Raw genomic sequence first — 26,469 nt, 5'->3', positions numbered from 1 at the left:
TTAAATTACAATTACTAGACAGAAGCAATTACAACAACTTGCAACATGCCTTTAATGTTATAACAGCTGAATAATCTGACTGCAATATTTGATTATATTTGTCAATTATACTTACTGTGATTTATAAACACTTTTTTCTACAATGAACTCCTCTTTTAGGTTTCATTTTAGAGCAGATTTAGGAAAGAACCAAAGAAAAGTTACCTGCGTAAATAAACTGTGTTTAAAGAAAAATCAAATTTGGTTATATCAACAGTACTAAGTTTCAGTCTTGTGCTGACATACATAATATATCTCACTTTTGATTTTACTCTTCTTTTCAATCGTTAGAGGTATACTATTACATTTACAGGCAAGAGATGCAGAAACAAACTATCCCATACAAAATCATTTACTATCTATACTTTAAATATAGTTATCGTTATGCTGGGGCTTCCCTGGTGGCTCAGACAGTAAAAAACCTGCCTGCAACGCAGGAGACCCAGACTTGATCCCTGAGTTGGGAAGAGCGCCTAGAGAAGATCCCCTGTTCAGTGCAGGCAACTATTTCTATGAGAACGTGTCTTTTCTCCCTTCATTTAAGAAGTTTACATTTTCTCAGGGATCTTCAGTTGTGGCATGCAGGATCTTTAATTGCGATATGTAGGATCTAGTTCCCTGACCAGGGATCGAACTCAAGCTCCCTGCACTGGGAGTGTGAAGTCTCAGCCACTGGACCACCATGGGAGTCCCAGCCATTTCTTAATAAAAAGCTTATCTTGTATTCAGAAGAAACAGTAAATAAATGTTAAAAGGTACTTTTTCTCCTCCTCCCCCAACCATTTTAATTTTACACAGCACTTAATATTTTCTTTAGGAGCGTTCATTAGGTATTTCCTTTTAAAAGCTGGAAGGTACATTCTATGCAAGATAATGCACATACATTCTGCGTATTTTAAACAATCAGTTTTGTGAAAAACTAAGACTTTTATCACTCACAGCATAAAAGAGTAAGTTAAAAAAGACAACAAGCATAATTTAGTGCAAATTACCAAAGACTTCTGATAAGAAAAAATGTTGGTAAGAAAATGGATTCAGGAGGAAAGCCACACGGGGGCAACAAAGCTTTTAATCAGTTATGCCTACAAAAATACTCTTATGTTAACCTGTCTCCTGTGCTGCTGCTATAGTAGAAATCCAGAGTTTCTATGTATTTCCAGTTAACATATAAACGGGTACTATAATGAACATCCTCTTTAACTCATAATTTGCAATCTATTAGACATCACATGTTTCTGTTTTTAATAAAATACACAAATTTTCAAATTTCTCTTAATGAGAAGCCTTAGGATCTTCTTTTTAATACTTTATTACAGAATCGAATAATATATCTGTATATGTTAAAATCTTTTTGTGTTTGTGCTGACTATATAACACTCCATGTACACTATACAAACATATAACGTGATTCAGCATTTTTCTCATTAAACCTAGTAATCATACCTAAGAGTAGCCACCATCATCCTGGTTTGTAAAATGAACCATGTGTGAATAAAATAATAATAGAATATATGTGAATAATATAGTGGAATGGATCTTGGATTCTGGAGCCAGAATGCCTGGGCTGTTCAAATTATGGCTCTATTTCAATTTCCTCACTTATGAAAAAGACTAACTATAGTACCAAGCTCAGAGAGTGTTGTGAGGTTTGCCTTATTATATGCGCAGTGCTTTTGACAGTGCTTCTCATAAACTCAGAACTCAATAAACATTAGCTACTTTGTTGCTGCAATCAGAAAATTCTTATGATAAAAATTAATTCCTGGTTTTCTCTGCTGATCCAGTGGTTAAGATTCCAGGCTTCCACATGGGAACTAAGATTCCACATGCTGTGTGGCGGAGCCAAAGGAAAAAAAAAATCCCTCAGCTATTTCTTACTCTATTTAGTTCTGATTTATCATCTAAAGAGAGAAACCTGGATGAGAACATTACCCAGTTATTCTGGGTATCTAGGTAACTAGAAAATGGTAATAAGCTCCATGAATATTCAATAGAGAAAATTTAAAAGACTAAAACAAGGAGGTAAAATCCAAGGCTAGTTATGTGTATGAAATTTATTTGTACTCCAAGACAGATTTACAACATTACCTGAACAATAGCTGGGTCCTGAGGCAAAGAACATTGTGGTTTTGGTGGCTCACAAACAGTAAGGTCTTTAATATCACTCCCACGGAATATTATGTATTCAAAGACTTCATCTCGAGGTGGTATTGGACGATCTGTTGGTCTGTCTTCTGTACCAAAGGACCGAACTGGTAAGAAAACAGAGGATATGAGACAGGCGTCTACTCACTGTATTCAGATAGCGCCTTTTACAGTGCACTGTTTCCAATACTAAGGGGCACTTAAATGTCCTCCATGAGAAAGCATTCATTAATCTGTAGCTAAAGTAAATTTTGTTTAAAGTGGAAAAGAAAGTGGATTTTGCATAGAGTTACATGTGTTCAATTTAAAAGACTATCAGTATTATGAATACTGTATTAGAAAGTATTGTGTTCTTTCTACATTGTCACTTACATCTTTGGTGGTTGTGGTAAGAGGTGCTAAAAAGAGCCCTTTCATTATTGATTTATTTTTAATGTTCCCATTCAGCAAAATAAAAAACTGGCAACTCGTATGAGTGAGTGAGTGAGTGAGTGAGTGTGTGTGGTGAAGATTTTCCCAATCTACAAAAATCCCAGAGTCGGGAAATTGAGCTTCAGGTTTAAGATAAGACAATGAAAAGAATATCTTCCTTGGTTAGTAGTACATCCTCTAGAAACCAAGTAAAGCCTCTGTGAGCTACTCGGCTCCATGGGACAGCCTGAAATGCCCTAGTTACCTAAAATATCTACCTCGTAATTAAATCTGACTATTCTAACACTCAGGATGGCATTATTCAAAGTTGAACTGTGACCAGCTGTTTCAGGGTAAACTAGCTAAAAAAAAAAGATTCTGGAATCCACTGACTCAGATTTTCTGTGAAGAGGATACAGAAATCTATATCTATATTTTAAATCAATTCCTCAAGAGTTTCTTATTAATACTAAAGTTTCAGGTTCACTATCTTAGGAGACTTCTGAAAATGTTGACATCCCCATAGACGCTCCAAATAAGAAAGCCTGCCATATCAGATATTATTCATTTAAAGAGTATCCTAGAGGAAGCAAATCCCTTAACACTGTGCAAAGTTTTATATTTTTCTGCAGAACTTATCCATAGCTAGACTGAAGATAATATTTCAGCTTAAATGCCTTTTTCTTAATCCTAAAAATTTTTTGAAGTACTTATGAGACTTTCAGGAAAAAATAATGGCATAGTTGTAGGTTTGCAGATGACTATTCCACCCTATAACTAAAGAAAGTTAAAAAGCTAAAATACCCCTAAACCAAGAAAATACCTCAAATCTATACCATAAAACTTTATTAAAAAGTATCATGCAGATATTTTTTGAGTTAGTCCACTCTGGAAGGCCAACTCCAGAATCCACATATAGCATGCTAAGAATTTCCCAGGCATACTCCAGCTTGATGGATGGGGACACAGATGTGATAAAGGAAAAGATGTAGAATGTCAGAGCTGAAGCTCCTCTCTCTCTCTGGAGGCCAAACAATACTGTATCAGGGCAGAAGTAACAGACATGGTTTTATGTTTTGTCCTTTAACCGAAAAGAAAGCTAGGAAAATTACAAATGGATCAATCCCACTCCTAAACTCAGCACCAGCACTATTACCACCATACAAAGTTTTATTAAGTCCCAGACCTCCAAAGGAACAAATCAGCTCATCCTGAAGCTGCGGGCAGGTGGGGTGGGGTTAAAGGTCTTCCATCTATAAAACCAAAGAGAAGCTCTATTAGGCTATCCAATGCATAACAAAACCATTCAAATGATATCCATGTATCCAAAAGAAAGATGCAACAAGGAAATTTCAGAAAGAACTGCTTTATAGTCTCAAGAAAAGTAAAACTCACATACTGAAAACAGAGTTAAAAAAAGAAAAAAAAGAGGTAAGACAAACATAGCTGCAGAATAAACATAATAAGAATAGTTTCTCAGAAAGACAACAGAACAAGTAAGACAAAATGCAACTAAAGATAAAACAAATTTCCTGACATAAGGACCTAAATATGATCAGAAGGTTTCACTGTATTTCCAGGAAAAAATAAATAAATAAATAAAGAACTTTAGTGCAATATAAGCCATACAGACTTATCCTTTGCTACATCAAAATAAAGAACTCACAGAGACAATGGCATTGAAAAATAAGAGATGGACAATAAAATCATTTAAACACATTAATGTATGTGACAATTTACCCAGGTGCGAGTGTGCATGCGTGTTCACTCACTCAGTCGTGTCCAACACTTTGTGACCCCATGCCTCCCAGGCTCCTCTGCCCATGGAATTTTCCAAGGAAGAATACTGGAGTGGCTGGCATTTCCTACTGCATTCCCCACCCAGGGACTGAACCCATGACTCCTGCATAGGCAGGCGGATTCTTTACCACTGAAGGTGCTAGGATAGGATGCAAATTTAATAGTTCTGAAAGACTACAAAGTTACCAAGTGTTAGAAAAGTTAAGTGAAGCTGCTCAGTCCTATCTGACTCTTTGCGACCCCATGGACTGTAGACTACCAGGCTTCTCCAACTATGGGCTGTTAAGACGGTATCTATTTCACACTCTATTCTCAGAAAAGTTGGGAGATGAAAATAAGAAGCAAAGGAAACATGAAAGGAAATTCATAAATGAATACTCTCAGCTTTTACAGTAAGGAGTTACCTAATAAAAGTTTGGGGGAAGTTGATACATTTACATACTTTGGCTTAAAAATTTGTTATCTGCGGTCGTAAAGATAACCCACAGTAGAGTTGAAAATTAAAAGCATACTTTCCAACATATGGTATGAAGAAAATCTCTATCATCAGCAAGAGAGTCAAAGTAAAAAATCATGGCAACAGACACCATGAAGAATCATTTGCACACACTAAGAGTTTGAGAAACAGGTTCTAATGATAGAGACTATTTGATCAGATTTAATGTTTTCAGGACAGTTCTTCTAGTATTATAAAAAATAACTTAATTAGAACAGCAATAAGAAGGGTATAAATGTCTGGAAGATAACAGAACAAATGAGAGGTAGTGAAGGCTGGAACCTGGATGCTAACAGCAGAAAGAGAAAGCAGGACAAGAACAGACAAAGTAGAAAATTACCAGTACTATTCTGCTACAAATAATTTTAATACATGAATTAGCTCATGTGCAACTGGCTAATAAGGGAATCACGTCAGTACAGTCAGAAATCACATTGTTTCATCCCTAATTTATTTTAACCTGCTATTTTATTTTATTTATTGTATTTTAGGGAGCAGTGGCTAAACATAGAAAACCGTGTAGGAACAGTGTATGATTCCCACTCACCCCAAGCTTCCTCCTGGCTCAGTAACCAGTCCTTACTGTGTGGTTCTTCCTGATCCTGATGCACTCTGTCCTTGCCTCCAAGTAGCAGACTAGCTCTGTTATACTTTCTTCCATCATGCTACCTTACTTTTTTTCCCTTTCAAGCTGGCAGACAACTCTATTGTTAGGTATACTTCACCAGCAATTTTGTTAATGTTATCTATTAATGCTTTTTCTTTTTGGTCACATCACCCGGCTTGCAGCAACTTAGTTCTCTAACCAGTGTTGAACTCAGGCCTCAGCATTGAAAGCGCCAAGTCCTAACCATTGGACTACCAGAGAATTCTCGATTTTTCTTAATTGCATTGTTGTTGTTTAGTTGCTAAGTCATGTCTGACTCTTTTGCAACGCCATGGACTCTAGCCCATCAGATTCACTGTTGTAAGAATACACCACATGAGATCTACCCTCTTAACAAAATTTTAAATGTACATCACAGTATTGTTAATTACAAACAAAATTACAGCAGAGCTCTACAACTTTATCACCTTGCTTAATTGAAACTTTCTGCCCACCGAACGACCATGCATCTTTTTCCCCTACCCCTAGCAACTACTATTCTCCAGTATTTTTTCTTCTGTGACTTGGAAGATACAATGAAAAAGGAAGCAGAGGGTCAGTTTGGAAGTTACTGGACAAGTGATGGTGAAAAGGTACTTAAAGAGGTCAAAATATAATATGATTTATTAAATGTAATTTCTTACTCAGAATCTACAACTCTGTCCACATTTTTTTTCCCCAAAATAGACTGCTATATTATTTGTAATATTAAAAAGTTAGGTGAACATACAACAACATTAAACATACTATGCATGAGGCAGATTATAAAACTATTAATTTCAGAAGATTACAACTATTTAAAATAAATACATAGGTGTAAGGGGCATCATGCAAGATGGTGGAGTAAGAAGATCCAGGAATGGTCCCTCCACCCAAACAACTACTGGGCTGGCAAATGATCTGAAGAAACCATTTTGGCATTATGGAGTCTAACCAGATGCCTGTAGAATCCAAGTGAGCATCTAACGAAGAAAGAGGTTGCTAACTTTTGGTGAATTCTGGCATTTTGCACAGCGGCTGGCTATTACCATTCATCATCTCCCATCTCTGTAAAAGGCAGCTATGGGGACAGTAGCCCATGTTTCTGGCTACCTTGCTGGTGCCATGTGGGGAACAGGGATACTGTCCTACAAAAATTTAGGGTTGTATGCTATGATCTACCTAAAAATTCACTGAGAAGCCAGCCAGAGAGGCTGACCATTGTTTTAACCCTCAAGGGCAGGGCAAAACTGGCTTCCTCAGTAGTACTGGAGAAAGCATTTAGAAGATTTAGAATATCTTTTCTCCCCCTCAACAACAGCAGAATGCACATTACATTACGCATAGAACATTCTTCACAACAGACCAAATTTTAGGCCAAACCAACCCTCAATAAATGAAAAAAATTGAATTTTATCAAGTATCCTCTCTGACTAAAATGGAAATGAGGCTAGAACTCAGTAATAGAAGAGAACTTAGAAAATCACAAGTATTTGGCAATTAAACAACTGACTCATAAAGAGCCAATAAGACAAAAAAGATACCGCTAGGGAAATTGAGAAAAATTTTGTATGGCTGATTCATGTTGAGGTTTGACAGAAAACAACAAAATTCTGTAAAGCAATCAACCTTCAACTAAAAAAATAAATTTTTTTTTAAAATAAAGAAAAAACTTGAAGACAAATGAGAAAGAAAACACCACCTGCCAATATTAGGGGATATAAAGAATGCCATACTCAAGAAAGAAATTTATAATTATAAATGCTATATTTAAAAAATCTCAAATCATCTATTAAGAAACTAGAGGAATCTGCCTGTGGTCCAGTGGCTAAGACTCTGTGCCCTCAACGCAGGGGGCCCAGGTTTGATCCCTGGTCAGGGAACTAGAACCCACAGGCCACCACAACTCATAGTCTGCACGCCGCAACTAATGAGCGAAGAAACCGAGGGTTGCAACTAAACCCGGTGCACTCAAAGAGAGAGAGAACAAAAAGATGAAAGAAATCAGAAAAAGAGCAGACTAAGCCCAAACCCAGCAGAAGGAAGGAAGGAAATAATAAGACTGAATTCAAGCCAAGATAAACAACACAGCAAACAGAGACACAGAACCATTAAAACCACAAGTTGGTTCTTTGAAAAGATCAACAAAATAGACAAACTTTCGCTAGTCTGCTGCTGCTCAGTCGCTCCAGTCGTGTCCGACTCTGTGCGGCCCCATAGACGGCAGCCCACCAGGCGCCCCCGTCCCTGGGGTTCTAGTCTAGACTACAGAAAAAGATGGGGAAATGTAAACAACCAAAGTCAAATGAAGGCAAGAACATTCCTACCAACATTACACAGATTAAAAAACTTATAGGAGAATACTACTAACAATTGTATGCCAACAAAATAGATAATCTAGACGAAAAAGAAAAATTTCCAGAAATATACAAATAACCAAAACTGACTCAAGAAGAAACAGAAAATCTCAACAGATCTTTAACAAGTCCAACAAAAGACTGGGCTGGTAGTCAAAACCCTCCAAAGAACGAGGACCAGACTTCACTGGTGATATCAAATTTCACTGGTGAATTTTACTAAACATTTTAAGAATTAACATCAATCCTATTCAAACTCCTCCAAAAAAAACAGAAGAAAAAGGAATATTTCCTAACACATTCTATGAGGCCAGCATTATCTTGATACCAAAGCCAGACAAAGTTACCATAAGAAAACTACATGAAAATCTCTTAAGAATACAGGCACAAAAATCCTCAACAAAATACTGGCAGGCTGAATCAAAGAGTACATCAAAGGGACTATACTTCATGACAGTACAGTCCCTCTGACTAACTGTGCTGGCTAGGCCTTCTAATACACTGCTGTGTAACAGTGCTGGAAGTGGACAACCTTGTCCTGTTTCTGTTCCTAGGGGAATGTTTTCTGTCTTTCACCACTGAATATGATGCTGGCTATCATGGAGTAAACTTCTGAAAATCCCTTGGACTGCAAGGAGATCAAACCTCTATCCATGCAATTCTCCAGGCAAGAATTTACTGGAGTGGGTAGCCATTCTCTTCTCCAGGGAACCTTCCCAACCCAGGGATTGAAGCTGGGTCTCCTGCACTGCAGGCAGATTTTTAACCATCTGAGCCACCAGAGTGAAAGTGAAAGTGAAGTCACTCAGTCGTGTCCGACTCTTAGTGACCCCAGGGACTGTAACCAGGCTCCTCTGTCCATCGGATTTTCCAGGCAAGACTACTGGAGTGGGCTGCCATTTCTTTCTTCAGGGGGTCTTCCCAACCCAGGGATCAAACCCAGGTCTCCCGCATTGCAGACATGTGCTTTACCATCTGACCCACCAAGGAAGCCCATATAAATAGGTTCTCATCTCTAGCTTCTGACCAGAGCTCCAAAACTTCTGTTAATTTTTTAAAAGATAAATGTTCCAATGTTTGGTCTTTGACCCTGGTTTCTGACACACAGCTCCTAAATCTCTTTGAATTTCCTAGGTGATATCAGAGCATCACCCAGGAACTATGGATGGAGGTTTGTAACACTGTACGGGAGGCGGTGACCAAAACCATCCCCAAGAAGAAGAAATGCAAAAAGGTAAAATGATTGTCTGAAGAGGCCTTACAAATAGCTGAGAAAAGAAAAGCGAAAGGCAAAGGAGAAAAGGAAAGATATAACCATCTGAATACAGATTTCCAAAGAACAGCAAGGAGAGATAACAAAGGCTTCCTCAGCAATCAATGCAAAGAAATAAAGGAAAACACTTGAGATCTCTTCAAGAAAATAAGAGATAAAAAGGCAACATTTAATGCAAAGATGGGCACAATAAAGGACAGAAATGGTATGGATCTAACAGAAACAGAAGATATTAAGAAGAGGTGGCAAAAATACACAGAGTGTGTTAGTCGCTCAGTCGTGTCCAACACTTTGTGACCCCAGGGACTGTAGACCACCAGGTTCCTCTGTCCATGGAGATCTCCAGGCTAGAATACTGAAGTGGGTTGCCATATCCTTCTCCAGGGGACCTACCCGACCCAGGGGTTGAACCCAGCTCTCCTGCATTGCAGGCACATTCTATACCATCTGAGCCACCAGGGAAGCCCCCAATGTATCTGGTATAATAGAAGACTATTTAGCCATAAAAAGGAATTAAATTCTGAAATACACTACAATATGATGAATTTTAAAAGCACACTAAGTGAAAGAAGTCCATCACAAAAGAGCTCATATTAGGATTCCATTTATCTGGAGTCAGAAAATCTACTGAAATAGAAAGCAGATTAGTGGCCACCAGGGGCTGGGGAAGGGGAAATGAGAAATTAAAGTAAGTGTCCTTCAAACTGTGGGCAGAACACAGAAGAAGTACACAAAAAAAGATCTTCATGAGCCAGATAACCAAGATGGAGTGATCACTCACCTAGAGCCAGACATCCTGGAATGTGAAGTCAAGTGGGCCTTAGGAAACATTCCTACGAACAAAGCTAGTGGGAGTGATGGAATTCCAGCTGAGCTATTTCAAATTCTAAAAGATGATGTTGTGAAGGTACTGCACTCAATTTGCCAGCAAATTTGGAAAATTCAGCAGTGGCCACAGGACTGGAAAAGGTCAGTTTTCACTCCAATCCCAAAGAAAGGCAATGTCAAAGAGTGCTCAAACTATAGTATAATGAACTTTCAGATGTTCAAGCTGGATTTAGAAAAGGGAGAGGAAAAGGCCAACATCCGTTGGATCAGAGAAAAAGCAAAAGAATTCCAGAAAAATATCTACTCCTGCTTTATTGACTATGCCAAAGCCTTTGACTATGTGGATCACAACAAACTGTGGAAAATTCTTAAAGAGATGGGAACACCAAACCACCTGACCTGCTTCCTGAGAAATCTGTATGCAGGTCAAGAAGCAACAGTTAGAACTGGATGTGAAACAATGGACTGGTTCCAAATTAGGAAAGGAGTCTGTTAAGGTTGTATACTGTCACCTTGTTTATTTAACTTATATGCAGAGTACATCATGAGAAACACTGGACTGGATGAAGCACAAGCTGGAATCAAGACTGTAGGGAAAAATAATCAATAACCTCAGATATACAGATTACACCACCCTTATAGCAGAAAGTGAAGAGGAACTAAAGAGCCTCTTAATCAAAGTGAAAGAGTAAGTGAAAAGGCTGGCTTAAAACTCAACATTCAAAAATGAAGATCATGGCATCCAGTCCCATCACTTCACGGCAAATAGATGGGGAAACAGTGACAGAGTTTATTTTCTTGGGCTCCAAAATCACTGCAGATGGTGACTGCAGCCATGAAATTAAAAGATGCTTGCTCCTTGGAAGAAAAGCATGATCAACCTAGTCAGCATACTAAAAAATAGAGACATTACTTTGCCAACAAAGGTCCACCTAGTCAAAGGTATTATTTTTCCAGTAGTCACATATGGATGTGAGAGTTGGACCATAAAGAAAGCTGAGCACCGAAGAATTGATGCTTTTGAACTATGGGGTTGGAGAAGACTCCTGAGAGTCCCCTGGGCAGCAAGAAGATCAAACTATTCAATCCTAAAGGAAATCAGCCCTCAATATTCATTAGAAGAACTGATGTTGAAGCTCCAATACTTTGGCCACCTGATGAGAAGAGCTGACTTGTCTTCTGGAAAAAGACCCTGATGCTGGGAAAGATTGAAGGCAGGAGGAGAAGGGGACGACAGAGGATGAGATGGTTGGATGTCATCACTGACTCAATGGACATGAGTTTGAGTAAACTCTGGGAGTTGGCAATGGACAGGGAGGCCTGGTGTGCTGCAGTCCATTGGGTCTCAAAGAGTCAGACACAACTGAGCGACTAAACTGAACTGATGGTTATACAACACTGTGACTAGATTAACTCATACATTTTATGGTGGCTAATTTTATGTTATTTGAATTTTACTTCAATAACACACACAGGGACTCCCCTGGCAGTCCTGCCCTTCCACTGCAGGGGTGTAGGTTCCATTCCTGGTCTCCCAGGTAGAAGAACTAAGGTCCCACATGCCTTGAGGTGAGGCAAAAAACAAAAATGAAACACACAGACACACCCCTACAAATATAGCAGTAAGAAAACACACAAAATGACAGTAATAGTTGGAATAGAATGCTGAAACTAGGAGAAGTTGTCCTCTATATGCTTAACTTCACGTTGTTACATTGCTTTAGTTAAGTATTCTAGTTTTTATTTCCCAAAATAGAAAAGTACACATTTTAAGCTAATGTTAAAAAGAGTGGGAAGTAGGGAAAGTATTTTTTTCCTGCATTAATTTTTAAAGAATATAATCAATTCCCTACTTCTGGCTACAAATAGCAAAGATTTATTAATAGAAATGTATCCCATGATACTTTTTTTTAAATAAAGAAATAGGGTCAAAGTTCTGGCAAAATCATTTATCCAAAATATCTCTATCTCTGAAGCTGAAGTGAATTTGCTCAGTCGTGTCCGACTCTTTGTAACCCCATGGACTATAGCCTACCAGGCTCCTCCATCCATGGGATTTTCCAGGCGAGAGTACTGGAGTGGGTAGCCATTTCCTTCTTCAGGGGATCTTCCCGACCCAGTGATTGAACCCAGGTCTCCCACATTGTAGGCAGACTCTTTACCGTCTGAGCCACTCTATCTCTAGATCATGGCAAACTCAAACATACACTAATGTCAAACTTGGTTCACAGTGTATTAATACCCATGTGTGTGTATACTCAGTTGCTGAATCGTGTCCCCAGGGACTGCAGCTGGCCAGGCTCCGTTGTCCACGGGATTTCCTAGGCAAGAATTCTAGAATGGGATGCCATTTTCCTTTTCCAGGGGATCTTCCAGACGCAAAGATAGAACTCACTTCTCCTGCATTAGTAGGCGGGTTCTTTACCACTTGGCCACCAGGGGAAGACCCTTAATACTCATACATATAGTCAAAGTACACAACAAGAGGGAAGAGCTGTAGTGACCAAATTCCCAATACAGTATCTCCATTATAAAATACCAAAGCTTTGTTAAGTTTAAATACAATAAATATATCCATAGTTAAATGTAGTTGGCACCATCAAAATGACATTAATATTTTCCAAAAGCCTTAACTTTTGGACACAAACTAAAAATTATAAATTAGGCTCTGATACTGATTGATAAACAAGAAAAACAAGTCTCCTGAATACTAAAAGGTGAGAGCAATAAACAAAAGGTTGATTACTCAAGAAATGTCCAAAAGTAAGTTGGAAAACTAAGTTCAAATGGAAATCCATAATAACATTTATGAAGCAATCTTAAAATTAAAACTCCTCTCAAGTATCAATTGCAAGACCTGGTCCCAATCACTTATCCGAACGTAAGTTCGAACCAAGCTCATCATTCTCCATACACAGACCAAGTTTTCTGTCCTCCACCAAAGTGCCTCTCTACACGTGACCTATCCTAAAGTTCAGTTTAGATACTACTTATATTCATCATAGTTCTGTAGGGAAACAGAACCAACAGAATGCACATATATAGACACAGAGAGATTTAAGAAATTGGCTCATCTGAAAATCCAAAATGTGCAGAGTAGGCCAGCAGGCTGGAGACCTGAAGAAGAGTTGCAGTTTGAGTCCAAAGGTGGTTTCCTGGTAGCACTCTTTCCTTCTGGCTCAGAAGAGGTCAGTCTTTGTTCTATTAGGACCTTCAACCTGACTGGATGAGGCCCACCCACATCCCACATCCCACATCACGGGGTAGCAAATATGCTTTACTTAAAGTACAATAATTTAAATATTAATCTGGTTTAAAAAAAAACAAACCTTCAGAAACATCCAAAATATCTGACCAAATATCTGGGCACTGTGGCCTGGCTATGAGTGGGCTTCCCTCATGGCTCAGAGGGTAAAGAATCCATCTGCAATGCAGGAGACCTGGGTTCGATCCCTGGGTTGGGAAGATCCCCTGGAGGAGGGCATGGCAACCCACTCTAGTATTCTTGCCTGGAGAATCCCCATGGACAGAGGAGCCTGGCAGGCTATAGTCCATGAGGTTGCAAAAAGGTGGACATGACTGCACAACTAAGTTCACAATGGCCCAGGCAAAGTGCCATAACACTAGCCATCACCCAACTCTACCAGTAATATTCCCAGGTGCTGGTAACATATTCTTCCTTTAAAAATCATATAGCATTCTACCACTGTATATAGTGACCTTTTTTAAAATCGAAAGATCTTCAGGACAAAGATTTGTATCCTTGCAATTAACACAAGTAGCTAACACAGTGCCCTAAATAGTGCTGACATTTGAATATTTCTTGAATAAATTTCACAGTGGAAAAAGCTATTAAGTAAGCTATTTCCAAAATTACTGAGAACTGTTTAATACCAAAGGAACTGAATTAAACTACACAATAAACCTACTTAGAATAAAATGGGAAAATGACTATTTACAGCAAAAAGAAATAACAGCTGGACATCAACAGAATGGGAAAACAGAAAGTATAGCACATGGATTAAAAAAAAAAACCAGCATATAAGCATCAAGTGGGGGTTAGGGAGAAGTGCTGAAAAGCTACATTTGGGGGCTTCCCTGGTGGTCCAGTGGTTATGAATCTGCCTTACAATGCAAGGGACACCGGTTCAATCCCTGATCCGGGAAGATCCCACATGCCATGGAACAACTAAGCCCACATGCCCAGAGTCCATGCTCCACAAGAGAGTAGCCTTTGCTCTTCGGAACTAGAGAAAGTCCATGAGTAACAACAAAGACCCATCACGACAGCTAAGGTAAAATAAATAAATCTAAAAACAAACAAAATGCTCCACTTGGTATTTTTATTTTCCTTACATTTATCTTTAAGTACAGTTCTTAGTGCATATCCAGTATGCTATACAAACTCTTGCTGAAACTATTTGAGATTCTACATATTTGGAATAAGCTGTTATACAAGGGTTTAACACAAGGTTTAATTAAATACTAAAAGATCTTCATTTATCAACTCTCTCTTCTACAACACAGTATCCATAGACCCTGAGAGCAGGATAGTGGTAAGTGGGCTCCAGATTTTTTTTTACTTGGGTGGGGAGATTTAAAACATAAGATTCCACAGGGCTGCTCTTTGAAATCACGTCCCAGCTTTTAACTGCAAACCTCCACTTCTGGCACACCTTATACGCCCTGCTTTGGTCCATTCTTCACCCTTATCCACACTGCTTTCTGTTAGGGTCTAATACTGCGCTATAAAACCATCTGTCTCCAGCCTCCGTAATCCTTTCCTGTACGTACTTCAGACCTGTCCTCCCCAACAGTGACTTTACTACTGACCTCTCTGCAGTATTCTCAATCTCCTCAGCGTCACAGGCCAGTCACTGGTGACTCTACGATAATAGAGTTCATGGCCCAGATAACTTTCTCTCACCTTTTCAAACACATTCTTAAAACCAACTCCTTTATCACTTAATTCTAAAAGTGAAAGTAAACTCCTCTTTGACTAGAAAGACTCCAAATGATCTCGTCCTTCTCATTAATACATTTCATATCTTCACTCATTTTCTCCCCTCTTCCTCACAGTTTTGGGGGAAGAAAGACTTCTACATTTCTTTCAGCCCAAAGTCATCTTCCATGATTATAGACTTAAGATCCTGCAACTTCACTTGCTTCCTCCCAGTGGATTATTAATATGTGCAGATTTACTCAAGACATACCTTTCTTTGTTCAATCATTAGCATTTCAGATTGAGTACAAGGAAATAATGACTAGCCTAAGAATTTAGAAAGAGTGCCAAGAAGAGAGAATTATAAAACCAAAAGGCATTTTGATAATTTAGATGGTGATACAAAACAACAGCAGCGGTAATGCAAAACACAAAAATTAGGACTTTTTTGAAATGGCAAACAGGAGAGATCCTGAAACAGTTCTGTAAAGCACAGGACAGCAAAAGTAAATACTTACTTATTAATTATTAATACTTATTATTACTTCCTAATCTGAGAGAATAAAATATCCTCAATACCATCTTCATTTATCATAGTGTCCTTTCCTATAAAACGTCAAGTTCAACCACTCATTTTCTGATGAAGAAGACTTTTCAGAAATAATAATCCTTCATGTTATCAACAGTTAATTTGTTAAGCACAAAGGACACAAGGAGGGAAAGATGTTGAAAACTAGTCTATAGCGAAAAATAAGAAAAGGTTGCTAAGCACAAAAAGAAAACAGAAGATAAACTGCAAACACAGAAGATGCAACATACAGTTTCTGACCAGGGTAACTGGGGAAGGCTTTGAAGGGGTGAGGATGCTCAAGTAGCATCTAGAAGGATAAACCTGATTCCCTCTTGCTCCTTTCCTAATTTTGGTGGATAGGAATCATTATAGGTACTATCATTCAATACTGTCAGCTCCAATTGTCCCTCACTCACAATTTTTGCACAATGCTGTCAGCATAAATATCCTACAGCTGGACTCCGACAAATCACTTCATTGGCTAAAAACTTTCCAGGGATATCCTTACAATCCACCTGATAGCTCAGTTGGTAAAGAATCCACCTGCAATGCAGGAGACATGGGTTTGATCCCTGGGTTGGGAAGATCCCCTGGAGGAGGGAACAGCTACCCACTCCAGTATTCTGGCCTGGAGAATTTCATGGACTATACAGTCCATGGGGTCACAGAGAGCTGGACATGCCTGAGCGACTTTCACGTTCACTTTACAACCCACCAAGAAAACTGACTTGTTAGTGTGCTATTCAAATGACAAACTGAATAAACTAAGATAAATGTAGCAGGGGAAGAAAAATAAAAGGGGAGGAAGGGGCCTGCGTCTGTTATTTGATACATTTTCATTGGGACCTTCCAGAGCTGTTGGTTCTCTTTCCTTTGTGACTTTGTGTTCACTTTCCTGACAGACTGCAAAACTCCCCGTGACCTAGGACTGGACACTTCTTCCTAGACATCCTCTTCCTGTGGCTAACTGTGACTATCTGTCAGGCCCTACCTCAGCTGCTGGGTCCTCAAGAACCCTGTCTCTGGCTCTTTGGTTTCCTAGAATATAGCACAGTGTCTAACACAGAGTCATAAAAGGTGCTCAGCAATTCTCCTGAATGGATGTAATAAGTCCCAGGCATGCACAAGCTGCTCTTATGCTCCCTGTGCTCTGTGCTGTCTTTGGTGTGGTAGGTACCTCTGCTCCTAAATGTGCTGAGGTTTCTCCAGAATCTCTAGTTTAACCTCACCAGAGTACCAGGATAGGAGAGAAGTAGCTATCCACCTAGATGTGGGAAATGCAAAGGGGGCTTTGGAAATCTGGCCACTGTTGAAACAAATTTCAAGTTAATCTTCCAGTTCTGACCTCTATCTTCACCCAATTACTACAGCCCTTGTTTTCATTGCATATGATGATGCCAATTCCTGAGATTTTTAGGAGTTTGGGTACAAATCAGGTTTACTTCTTGGCTTTACCCACTGCCTCCTTAGTCTGCAGCTAAATTCTGCTAAGAAGACATTTAAACTCAAAAGACAAAAACTTTTTTTTCACCCTTCAAAATTTTGTTGCTGTTGTCCCCTTTCCAATTCTACTTTCTCTTTTATGGCTTTATGTGTTTTTTAAAAAATGCCTTCTCATGTAGTTTGAGTTAAGACTTATAAACAGGAAGAAAAAGGAAAAGCAAGTCCAATTTGCAGTCTAAATTTAGCCTCAACCCTCTAAGCTGCTTTGTTGGGTATTCTTTCTTATGGTTGGATTTTTATTTCAATCTCCCAAAGATATAACCAATAGGGATATAAAAATATTTTTAAAAGCAAATTTATTAATTAAAAATAACTATCCAATAGGAGTTAAAAAATAAAAAACACTGGCGTGAAAGAGAAACTGAGAGTTGGACAAAGACAGCAAATTTACTAAGTTAAAGAAACCTGAGTCTTCAGATTTACAAGACCCACTGAAATCACTCAGGAAAAACACACTCCAGTGGGGCAATATTTCAAAACTCCAAGAACTTCCAGAGAGAAAAGTGAGAATCAAATTGGTATCAGCAACACCAGAATGTTAGAATACAATAATCCAATAATTTTAAATGTCCATATGAAAAAACAATCTGATTCATAATAATATAGCCAGTCAATCAAGCAATCAAGAAAAACATAGATTCACTAAGAAAATCTGCCACCCACACACACCACCTTTTTTTTTTTTTTAATGACAAAGATGCACTTATGCAAAACTGAGGGGAAAAGAACCAACTAAGAAGTCAACATGGTAAACAAGGAACAGGAACCCCTGCATGTCTCTGAACAGACTGGACAGAAATAATGCAAAGTAGTAAAGTAGCAGAGGTGGTAAGAAGTAAAATTCTGCATATATCTTGGAATTAGTTGACGAGATCCGAAACACGTACTGTCAGAGAAATTTAAGGATGACTCAAAGATTTTTTTATCTTAACCAACTTAAGGAATAAATTGTCTTCAATTAGAAGGAAACGACTAGATGAAGAAATAGGTTTGGGACATATTGAATGGGAGGTGCCTAGCAGACATCCTTCCAAGTGGAAATATCAAGGAAGCTGATGGATACACAAATCAGGAGTCTGCGGGGCGGGGGGCGGGGTGGTGGTGGTGCAGGATGGAGACAATAATCTATAGACAGCATCTGAAGTCATGAAATTCAGAATGAAATCAAGAGAAGAGTGCACATGATAAAACAAGGGAATAATCTGTAACCAACACGAAAGAAAAAAGAGAAAGAGAAAAAGACAGTGAAGATGTGAACTAAGCCCTGGTCCCCTCCAACAATGGGAGGAGTAGGAGTTGAATCACAAAGGAGACAGTGAGGTCTGAGAGAAAACTAGGATGACCTCAAGTGAAAAAACAGCCAGAAGCAGAAGAGACAGATTGTGCAGTACACTGCTGATCAGTCAAGTAGACTGAGGATAAGAACCAGCCACTGAATCTGGCAACATGGAAATCTTTGGCAACCTTGATATAGACAACTTCTTCAAGGAGTTTTGGTGTAAAGGGAAGGAGAGAGATGGGGCAGTAGATAGAAAAGAGTAACTGCATTAAGAATAACAGTGTTTTTGTTGTTGCTGCTGCTGCTGTTTTTAAGATGGATGAAATAACAGCATATCTGTGAGTAGACAGGAAAGGTCTGGTGGAGAAGGAGAAACTGAATATGCAGGAGAGGTTGTTGGAGCAATGTCCTTGAATCATCAAGAGGGGATGAAACCTACTGCACAAATGCATGGGTGACCTTAGGAGAGAACAGTTTATCTAAACAGAAAAGGAGAGGTTTGGGACAGATGCAGGTTACTGGGTACATGTGGGATGAGTTGAGCAAAATTCTCTTCTGTTTGCTATTCTCTCCTCAAATAAAGCAGCAGCAAGGTTCACAGGCTGAAAGTGAAGATGGGGGAAGAGATGATAGAAGTCTGAGGAAAACAAGGAATGGAATGGTCATGTACAAAACCGGAATGGAGTAAGGACATACAATATATACAATATATGGGAAGTAACCATGACTTCTGGGCTTAGTGAACATAAATGTACAGCGAAACTGGCCAGCATGTCTGTGCTGATATAATCAGGGCTGTGAGGTTTGTACAAGAAAGTGGGAGGGGGAAGGGGGTTGATAGTATAAGCTCTGCTCTGACCGTAACAACTCCTCATGGAATTAAAACAGGTGGCAAAGTTATAAGGAGAGTGTGGGTCAATGAAAGGTAGTAGGATCAACAGGCTGTAGGCTACAGTGATCTGAACGACTGATGGAGATGGGTTACCTAGACAAAGATGGAGACAGTGGTTGGAAATAACAATGAGAAAGCTACTCTATTAAGCACTGTAACAAACTAGTTCACTTCTGGTATTACCTCATTTAATTCTGAGAATGACTCTGAAAGATGCACGTCACTATCCTTACTTAAAACATAAAGTTAAAGCTGAGATTAAATTACTTGTCCAAGGACACTACTAAGTTTTCCAACTGGCCTTTTAGGTCACATTTGCTTAGAAAAGCAAACACTGCACAACACTAGAATAAATCTTTGTGAGTAAAATACTTCACAGACTCACACTTGATCCATTAAAAATTTTACTTCACTGATATCCAGTTCTTAAAATAGCTAACTGAAGTACTACTTTAAAGTATTACAGAGAAAATAAAAGGTAAATTGCTTCCATAGAGATCACCTTTTATCATGGAGTAATAAATTCACGTTAAACCATCTACAGTTACTGCTATTACTACTTCAGCACTGAGTTAAATACAACACTCTTGCTATGTGTCACACAGGTAAGATCTCTTTACTCTTACTATTTCTTTTCTTCTACTATTATTTTCCTCAGGCTTTATGCTGTTTTCTTTACTTCCAATTCAGATAGTCATGTCTTGGGACATCCCTGATGGTCCAGTGGCTTCCCTGAGCGCCCAATGCAGGGGGCCTGGGTTGACTCCTGGTTAGGGAACCAGATCCCACATGCCACACCTAAAGACCCTCACAGACAGCAAAGAAGACTGAAGATCCTGGTGGTGCAACCAAACAAAAGAAATAAATATTTTAAAAAAGAAAGAAAGAAAAAGAAAGCCATGGCTTTTCTTACTGTACTGGAAAATGTACAGTTAATTTCTGGCACCTGACCTGAGACTCTCAGAATTACCAAGAACTTCTGTGGACTATGCAACAACAACAAACTGTTTCCAAGGCTCCAACTTCTGGCAATCTCACTAAATAGGGCAACCAAAAGAAACTGCAGCACTTAAGTTTCACTAGATCTTTGCTGTTCCTAAGTAGTGATTTTGTGAATTGCTAGATTCAGATCCCCCAAATCAGAGAGAAGGCAAGAAATCAATAAAGCACTTCACAGGCATTTCACCCAATAAAAGCTCTCCCACTCTCTCTGGAGTTTATGACTATGTGGATAATTAACAATCAAGAGGTGAGTAAGCTATGCCAATGGGCAATATCATTACCCACTTACCCACCAATTTACCCACTTTTATATTCCTCCACCAATCACTTGATTCTTTAAGAACTGTTTGTTTTAAAAGCAGCTGGCTTATATAATCATTCTTCCTCACAAAGTCTCTCTTGCTAATTCAATGGCAACATGATTTTCATTTTAAGGGTTTATTAACCAGGTACAGTTAACTAAATGCATGTTAGATAAGAATTTTACTCACTTTTGTCTATTTAGTTTATTTTGGCCACTTGATGGGAAGAACTGACTCACTGGAAAAGACCCTGACGCTGAGAAAGACTGAAGGCAGGAGAAGGGAACGACAGAGGATGAGATGGTTGGATGGCATCACCAACTCAATGGACATGAGTCTGAGCAAGCTCCAGGAGTGGGTGATGGACAGGGAACTGGCATGCTGCAGTCCATGGGGTCGCAGAGTCACGACTGAGTGACTGAACCGAGTCTATTTTACTCAAATACTTTTAAAATCCACATATATAATACTTATAGGATATGTGAGTTTCCTCCAACTTTGAGATTCCCACAAGGAGAAACCTTCAAAAGCTATGTTTCCTTTCATTTATTCAAATATTTACCAAGGGTCTGCTCTGTGCCTGGCACTATTCCAGCTGCTGAGGACAGAGCAATGAATGATACAAAACCCTTGCCTCTACAAAGTTTCCATTCTGTGGGGAATCTCTTGGTATCCAGGATCTATTATGTGTTTGGGTGTCATATTCACAAATACAAGTGCATATACAATTGGAAGTATCCTACAAACTACATCATCACTTTGCAGCTCCCTCAAACATTCTGAATTGATTCTTCCTTTAAATTTTAAATGAAAATTATAATTAAGCTTGAGCCATAAGGTGAAAAACTCTGTCTCCCCAACAATGTCATTTATATCATGCATGTCTTAAGATTTTATCCTGGACTTCTCTGGTGGTACAGGGGATAAGAATCTGCCTGGTGCGGGAAGATTGCACATGTCACAGAGCAACCAAGCTCATATGCCACAACTGCTGAGCCTGTGCTCTGGAGCCTGTGAGCTGCAGCTACTGAAGCCCAGGCACCGAGAGCCTGTGCTCTGCAAGAGAAGCTACTGCAATGAGAAGCCCGTGCAGTACAGTTCGCAGTAACTAGAGAAAGCCTGTGCACAGAAAGACCCAGCACAGCCAAAACCCATTCTCCAAAATTTCTTACTCTTGGTGGAGGGAACATACTTTATGTATTTTAATTTTAAAGAGATACAACTGCAAACATTTGGAGATATCCCCAAGAGACTTCTATAAGATTAATAAACTAAAATGCTAAATAATTTTCATTTATTCATTCATTTAATAAATATCTGTTCGTCCCAGGGGCTCAGACAATAAACACATGCAAATAAAGATGATTACATGTAGGTCATGAGCAGTACTAGAAGAAAAAAAACTCAGACCTGTGATAAAGACGTCAAGAAACAAACAATAATCCAGATTATCTATTAACATACTTATACTGACATTAAATTCTTCCTTACTTCCCCTTAAAACTTCCTGACATTGATTTAGAAGATTCCAATGTATCAAAGTTCATCAAACTTACCTCAATTTCACTTTTATAGAACTAAAGCTAGTCTGTGAAATCTCTAGCAGAAAATAAAAGATAACACCTATTTGGCAGTACCTCTGGCATTGGGCTTTTGACTACATACAGTGGGACCATACAATTTATTATCTAAACTGCAAGATTTTAAAGAGAGAAAAAGGATGTTTTAACAATTTCACCAAAATAACAGGCACAAACAAGGACTTTTCACCAGGGCAAAACAGGCCATATGGTCATCCTAATTATATACCATATCAAACAGAGCTAGCCCCAAATATTAAGAGTATTCTATAGTTTCAGATGGATTTAAATTTTAAGTAATATCCAAGTGAAGAAACTAAATTATAACCTGGACCATATAAGCCAAGGGACTTCCTTACTAAATGTAAATATTAAAATACCTCACAACATACACAAAATCAATTACAGGGGCATCATAGTTGAAAAGATAATCAAAGTAAATCCATGACCCTTGGGTAGGGAAAAGCTCCTTTAAAAAAAAAAAAGGACAAGAAACACTAGTCACAATTGAAAAGAGTGGTAACATATTTACAATAAAAGCAAGAACTTCTATTCACCAAAAGAAACCATTAAATGGGAAAAGATACTTGCAACAGATATATCCAGCAAAGGATTCATATTCCGATACTGAACTCAAGAAAAACAACAACAACAACATGCATTTCAACAGGAAAATGGACAAAAGATTTCAAAGGCACTTGATGGAAGATGAAACCCAAATGACCAAGATATGAAAAGGTGTTTACCTCACTAGTAATCAGGAAGATTAAAAACCAGGGACAAATACATACCCACCAGACTGGACAGAACTAAAACACCTGATACTAACTAAAATACCTGATTGGATAGAACTAAAATACCTGATTGGATAGAACTAAAATACCTGATAAAAGTGGTGGTTACAAATATTACTGTTGGTGAGAGATGTGGAACAACCGTAACTCTCATATACTTTACTAATAAGTGAAATAAAAATTAGTAAACAACTACCTTGGAAAACAGTTTTTCATGATCTAATAAAGACATACTCCCCAGGATCCTGCAATTCAAAGTACACAGCATAAAGAAAATTACATAAACATGTATCAGTAAACTCAAACACAAAGTTATTGTTCATAATTGCTCAAAACTGTAAACAATTTGAATAGCTTCAGAATATCCAAAGCAACTGGAGAAATAAACAAGTTTATATGCATGACGGAATACTATGTCACAACAAAAGCCAAAACAAGTATATGCAACATGATTCCATTTATATAAAGTTCAAAAAGGGACAAAACTCTTATCATTCAGAGATGTAACTTAAGTGATAAAACGATCAATGTCAGAATAATATTTATATCAAGCTTAAGAAGGCAGCAGTTGTTGATGAGAAGATGCAGGAGTGGGAGACTTGTGGGATGTTGGCAAAGCCTGTCTTTCCCTGGGTGGTAGTTACAAGGACCTTTGTTTAAAAATATTTCATTTTTATCCACATATCTTTACAACATATGTGGTTATATTTCACACTGAGGGGAAAAAAAAAAACACCTCTCTCTAAAGGGGAAAAGAATTAAGGTCCTAAATAGAATTTTAAGAATGTTAAAGAGATAACTCAATTCATAGTTTAAAAAGAGTTAGCAAGGATCTCTAAATCCAAATACATACTGTATTCTAAACACACTGTATTCTAAAATCCATGAATGAACTTTTGGTTTCATCGGGTAGACTGCCACTCTTCATCCAAATTTTGAAAAAGGTGGAATTTCAGGTTATCAGATTACTCAACAAATCACATAAATTCTAAAATCTTAACACCAAACATCCCACTTCTAATTCTGAAATCTGAAAGTAAGTACCTGGTTGTTGACTGCACAATTACAAAGCAGTTTTAGATTAGAAACTGCCAAGTAGAATAATATCCACATTTGGTAACTCCAATTTTTGCAAACACAATTCCCAAACCTCTGTTATACATTCAACAACTCAAATTTCTTTAGAAAAGAAGAATATATTACTGTACGTGGGATTACATATCAAAGCCATGAGAACAGACATAAATTAAATCAATGATTAAAAAAGACTTCATTGCTATATAGATGTTTTTAGGTTCTTGCATAAAAGAATATATTTATAGGTTTTTGTTTTTAAAAAGACAAATGAATACATTAGAAATCTTAAAAATGCATAGGTTCTTTTCTTTGTAAGAAGTAAAGGTACCACAGGAAACTCACTGATAAGTCACTAACCTGGCAAGAAACCTTCAAAGTCAGATTGGCCCAAACAATGCTTTTAAAAAAAAAAAAAACTATTAAACCACTTTAATGAGAAATACTATTTTCAGCTTGTATATGGCTCTCATCAAAAACTTTAGAGGGCCCTTTTCACAATTCCACAAAACCATAAAAATTAAAACTATACAGCTAAATATGCACGCGGGTGGGGGGAGGGACGGGTGGGAGAGGAAAGTAAAGAAAATTTAGAGAAAATAATTTTAAGACTCCCTACCTAAATAGAAAATTTGTCCCAACAAGAGTGTTTTAAAAAGGATGTACGAGGGAATCCAAAAAGTATCTTTAAATATTTGCGTGATACCGTGAAATGACTCTCCTATCGGTCAAAGACTAATCTTTTTCTTAAAAAAGATTTAGAAAATTTTCTTCCTATCGCCGGACTTCTCTCCTTACCATGCTATTCTTTCTGTAACTCTCCCAGATGTGCTGCGAAAATGACCTTAGTTATCTTGCTTCCCTCTCCTATATGTTCCCAAAACTTGTGAGGTTTCTTTAAAGATCAGGAGCTAAAGTTTATTTTTTTCCTGGTTTCCTGGAGGAACAAAAACCCAGACTTGTGAACGGAAACAAAACCCACAAGACTGGGCGATGGTACGTACTTTGGGGTGGACACCTTCCTCCCCGACCCCAGAACTCTCGGACCCAGAGAGCCTCCACCGGGGTCGGTCAGCGCCCACTGACCACTTAGATCTGCCCTGGGAAAAAGGGACACGGAAAAAGCTGGCACCCTTCTTCCCACCGGATTTCCAAAAACAAGGCCGAAAGGAGAGTAGCAAACATCTGAAAGAGATGGTTGCACAACAGGTTTGGAGAAGGATTCCGGTTTAACAGGTAAATACCACACAGGAGACAAGTGGGATGTGATCTGCTCCAGGTACCAATGGCATTTCGAGGCCGTCTGCGTCGCAGGGGAAACCCAAAGTTTGGGCACATTACTTAAAGTTCACCTGAGGAATATGCAACGAATTGAAATTAAAAACGCGAGAAGACGGGTGCTGGAAAATCAGCAAATCAGCGCTTTAAACTCAAGCTGGGCGGAAAAATTCTTTGAATACTCTGGCTTTGTTTGGTGATTAAGAAGACAGAACCACCGAATTTCGGAGTTGGAAGACGCGTATCTCCGTGTTCTTCGGCCCGTTCTCGGACTTCAGGGCTGCCCCGCCCGGCCCGGCCGCGGTCCTTAGTCCCCGGATCGAAGGCGGAAGCCTGGGAGCCCCGGGGAGGCCGCGGCCCGGCCCGGCCCGCGACGCTGGGGCCCGGACGGAGGGAAGGGAGCGGCCCCCCAAGGAGGACGGTGGAGCGGGGAGGGAGCGAGGAGGTCGCGAGCCGAGAGCTCGGCGGAGCCCCGCGCGCTCGGCCCGGCTTCCCACCCCGAGGCCCGCCCCGGCATACCTTTGGCGAGAGCTACGGTAGAGTTCTCGGTGTCGATGGTGTAGAGGATGCCCTCGTAGCGGATCTCCGCCTTGGAGATAAGGCTGATCTTGCTGCCGATGTAAGGGGTGCCCCCGCTCATGGCGCCGCCGCCGCCGCCGCTCCCGGCCGCTCGCAGAGAGGCAGATCCCACGCCGCTGTGGCCGTTCTGCTCGCCCACTTGCTCGGTCGGCGCCTACAGCAGCCGCCTCAGACCCAACATGGCGGCGGCGCCGGCTCCGCTACCCTCCCCCAGCCTCCCGCCCTCAAGCCGCGGCGCGGCGGCGGCGGCGGCAGCGGCGGCGGCGGCGCGGGGCATGCTGGACGGGGAGGCCGAGGTCTCGCGAGACTCGCCTGGCGGCCGGTGGCTCAGGGTTCCTTCGCTGCCTCGGAAGTCCTAGCAGTGCCGCTTGGCCTGGTCTGTCGCTGTCGTTCCCCGAGGCCTGAGAGGAGATCCAGGGAGAGGCCAGGAGCCTCGGAATGTAAGGATACTGTGGGCTGGCGTGGCGTCGCGCGCGGTCCTCTTGATCTCCGCTGTGGCCCACGCCATTTCCAGACCCTTTGTAACCTGTCCTGAGTCCAGTTTCATTGCAAAAGCGGATCCCTCTAGCTAGAAAGTTCCAACGTGCCTCGAAGCTCTTGGTGAGCACCTCTGAGACCTGGTCATTTTCCTTTGGAAGCAACTGCGCCCCTCATGGAGCCATCATTACAGCATCTGTCACCGAGCGAGTCTCCCCTCTA

At 39.6% G+C, this 26,469-nt stretch overlaps 1 protein-coding gene across 6 annotated transcripts in view; it reads right to left on the bottom strand.

Moving 5' to 3' along the window:
- LSM14A (LSM14A, mRNA processing body assembly factor) overlaps positions 1-26,027 on the bottom strand; it is a 53,231-nt gene extending 27,204 nt beyond the window's left edge. For 4 of the 6 annotated variants that reach the window (XR_001919478.1, XM_018062285.1, XM_018062287.1 and 1 more), the window contains exons 1-2: positions 25,711-26,026; positions 2,128-2,291 (exon numbers count right to left, since the gene is read on the bottom strand). Coding sequence is in view for 5 of the 6 variants with exons in the window: in XM_018062285.1 (XP_017917774.1) it covers positions 2,128-2,291; positions 25,711-25,831 (285 nt within the window). In the remaining variant the exon portion in view is untranslated. Of the gene's footprint in view, positions 1-2,127; positions 2,292-25,710 lie in introns of all 6 variants that reach the window. The other 2 variants (XM_018062288.1, XM_018062286.1) reach the window with 2 other exon arrangements.

This window comes from Capra hircus, chromosome 18 (assembly GCF_001704415.2).
Source record: "Capra hircus breed San Clemente chromosome 18, ASM170441v1, whole genome shotgun sequence".
Taxonomy (NCBI): domain Eukaryota; kingdom Metazoa; phylum Chordata; class Mammalia; order Artiodactyla; family Bovidae; genus Capra; species Capra hircus.
Note: the sequence above shows the minus strand (reverse complement) of the source record. Positions and strands in the feature narration are given on the sequence as shown.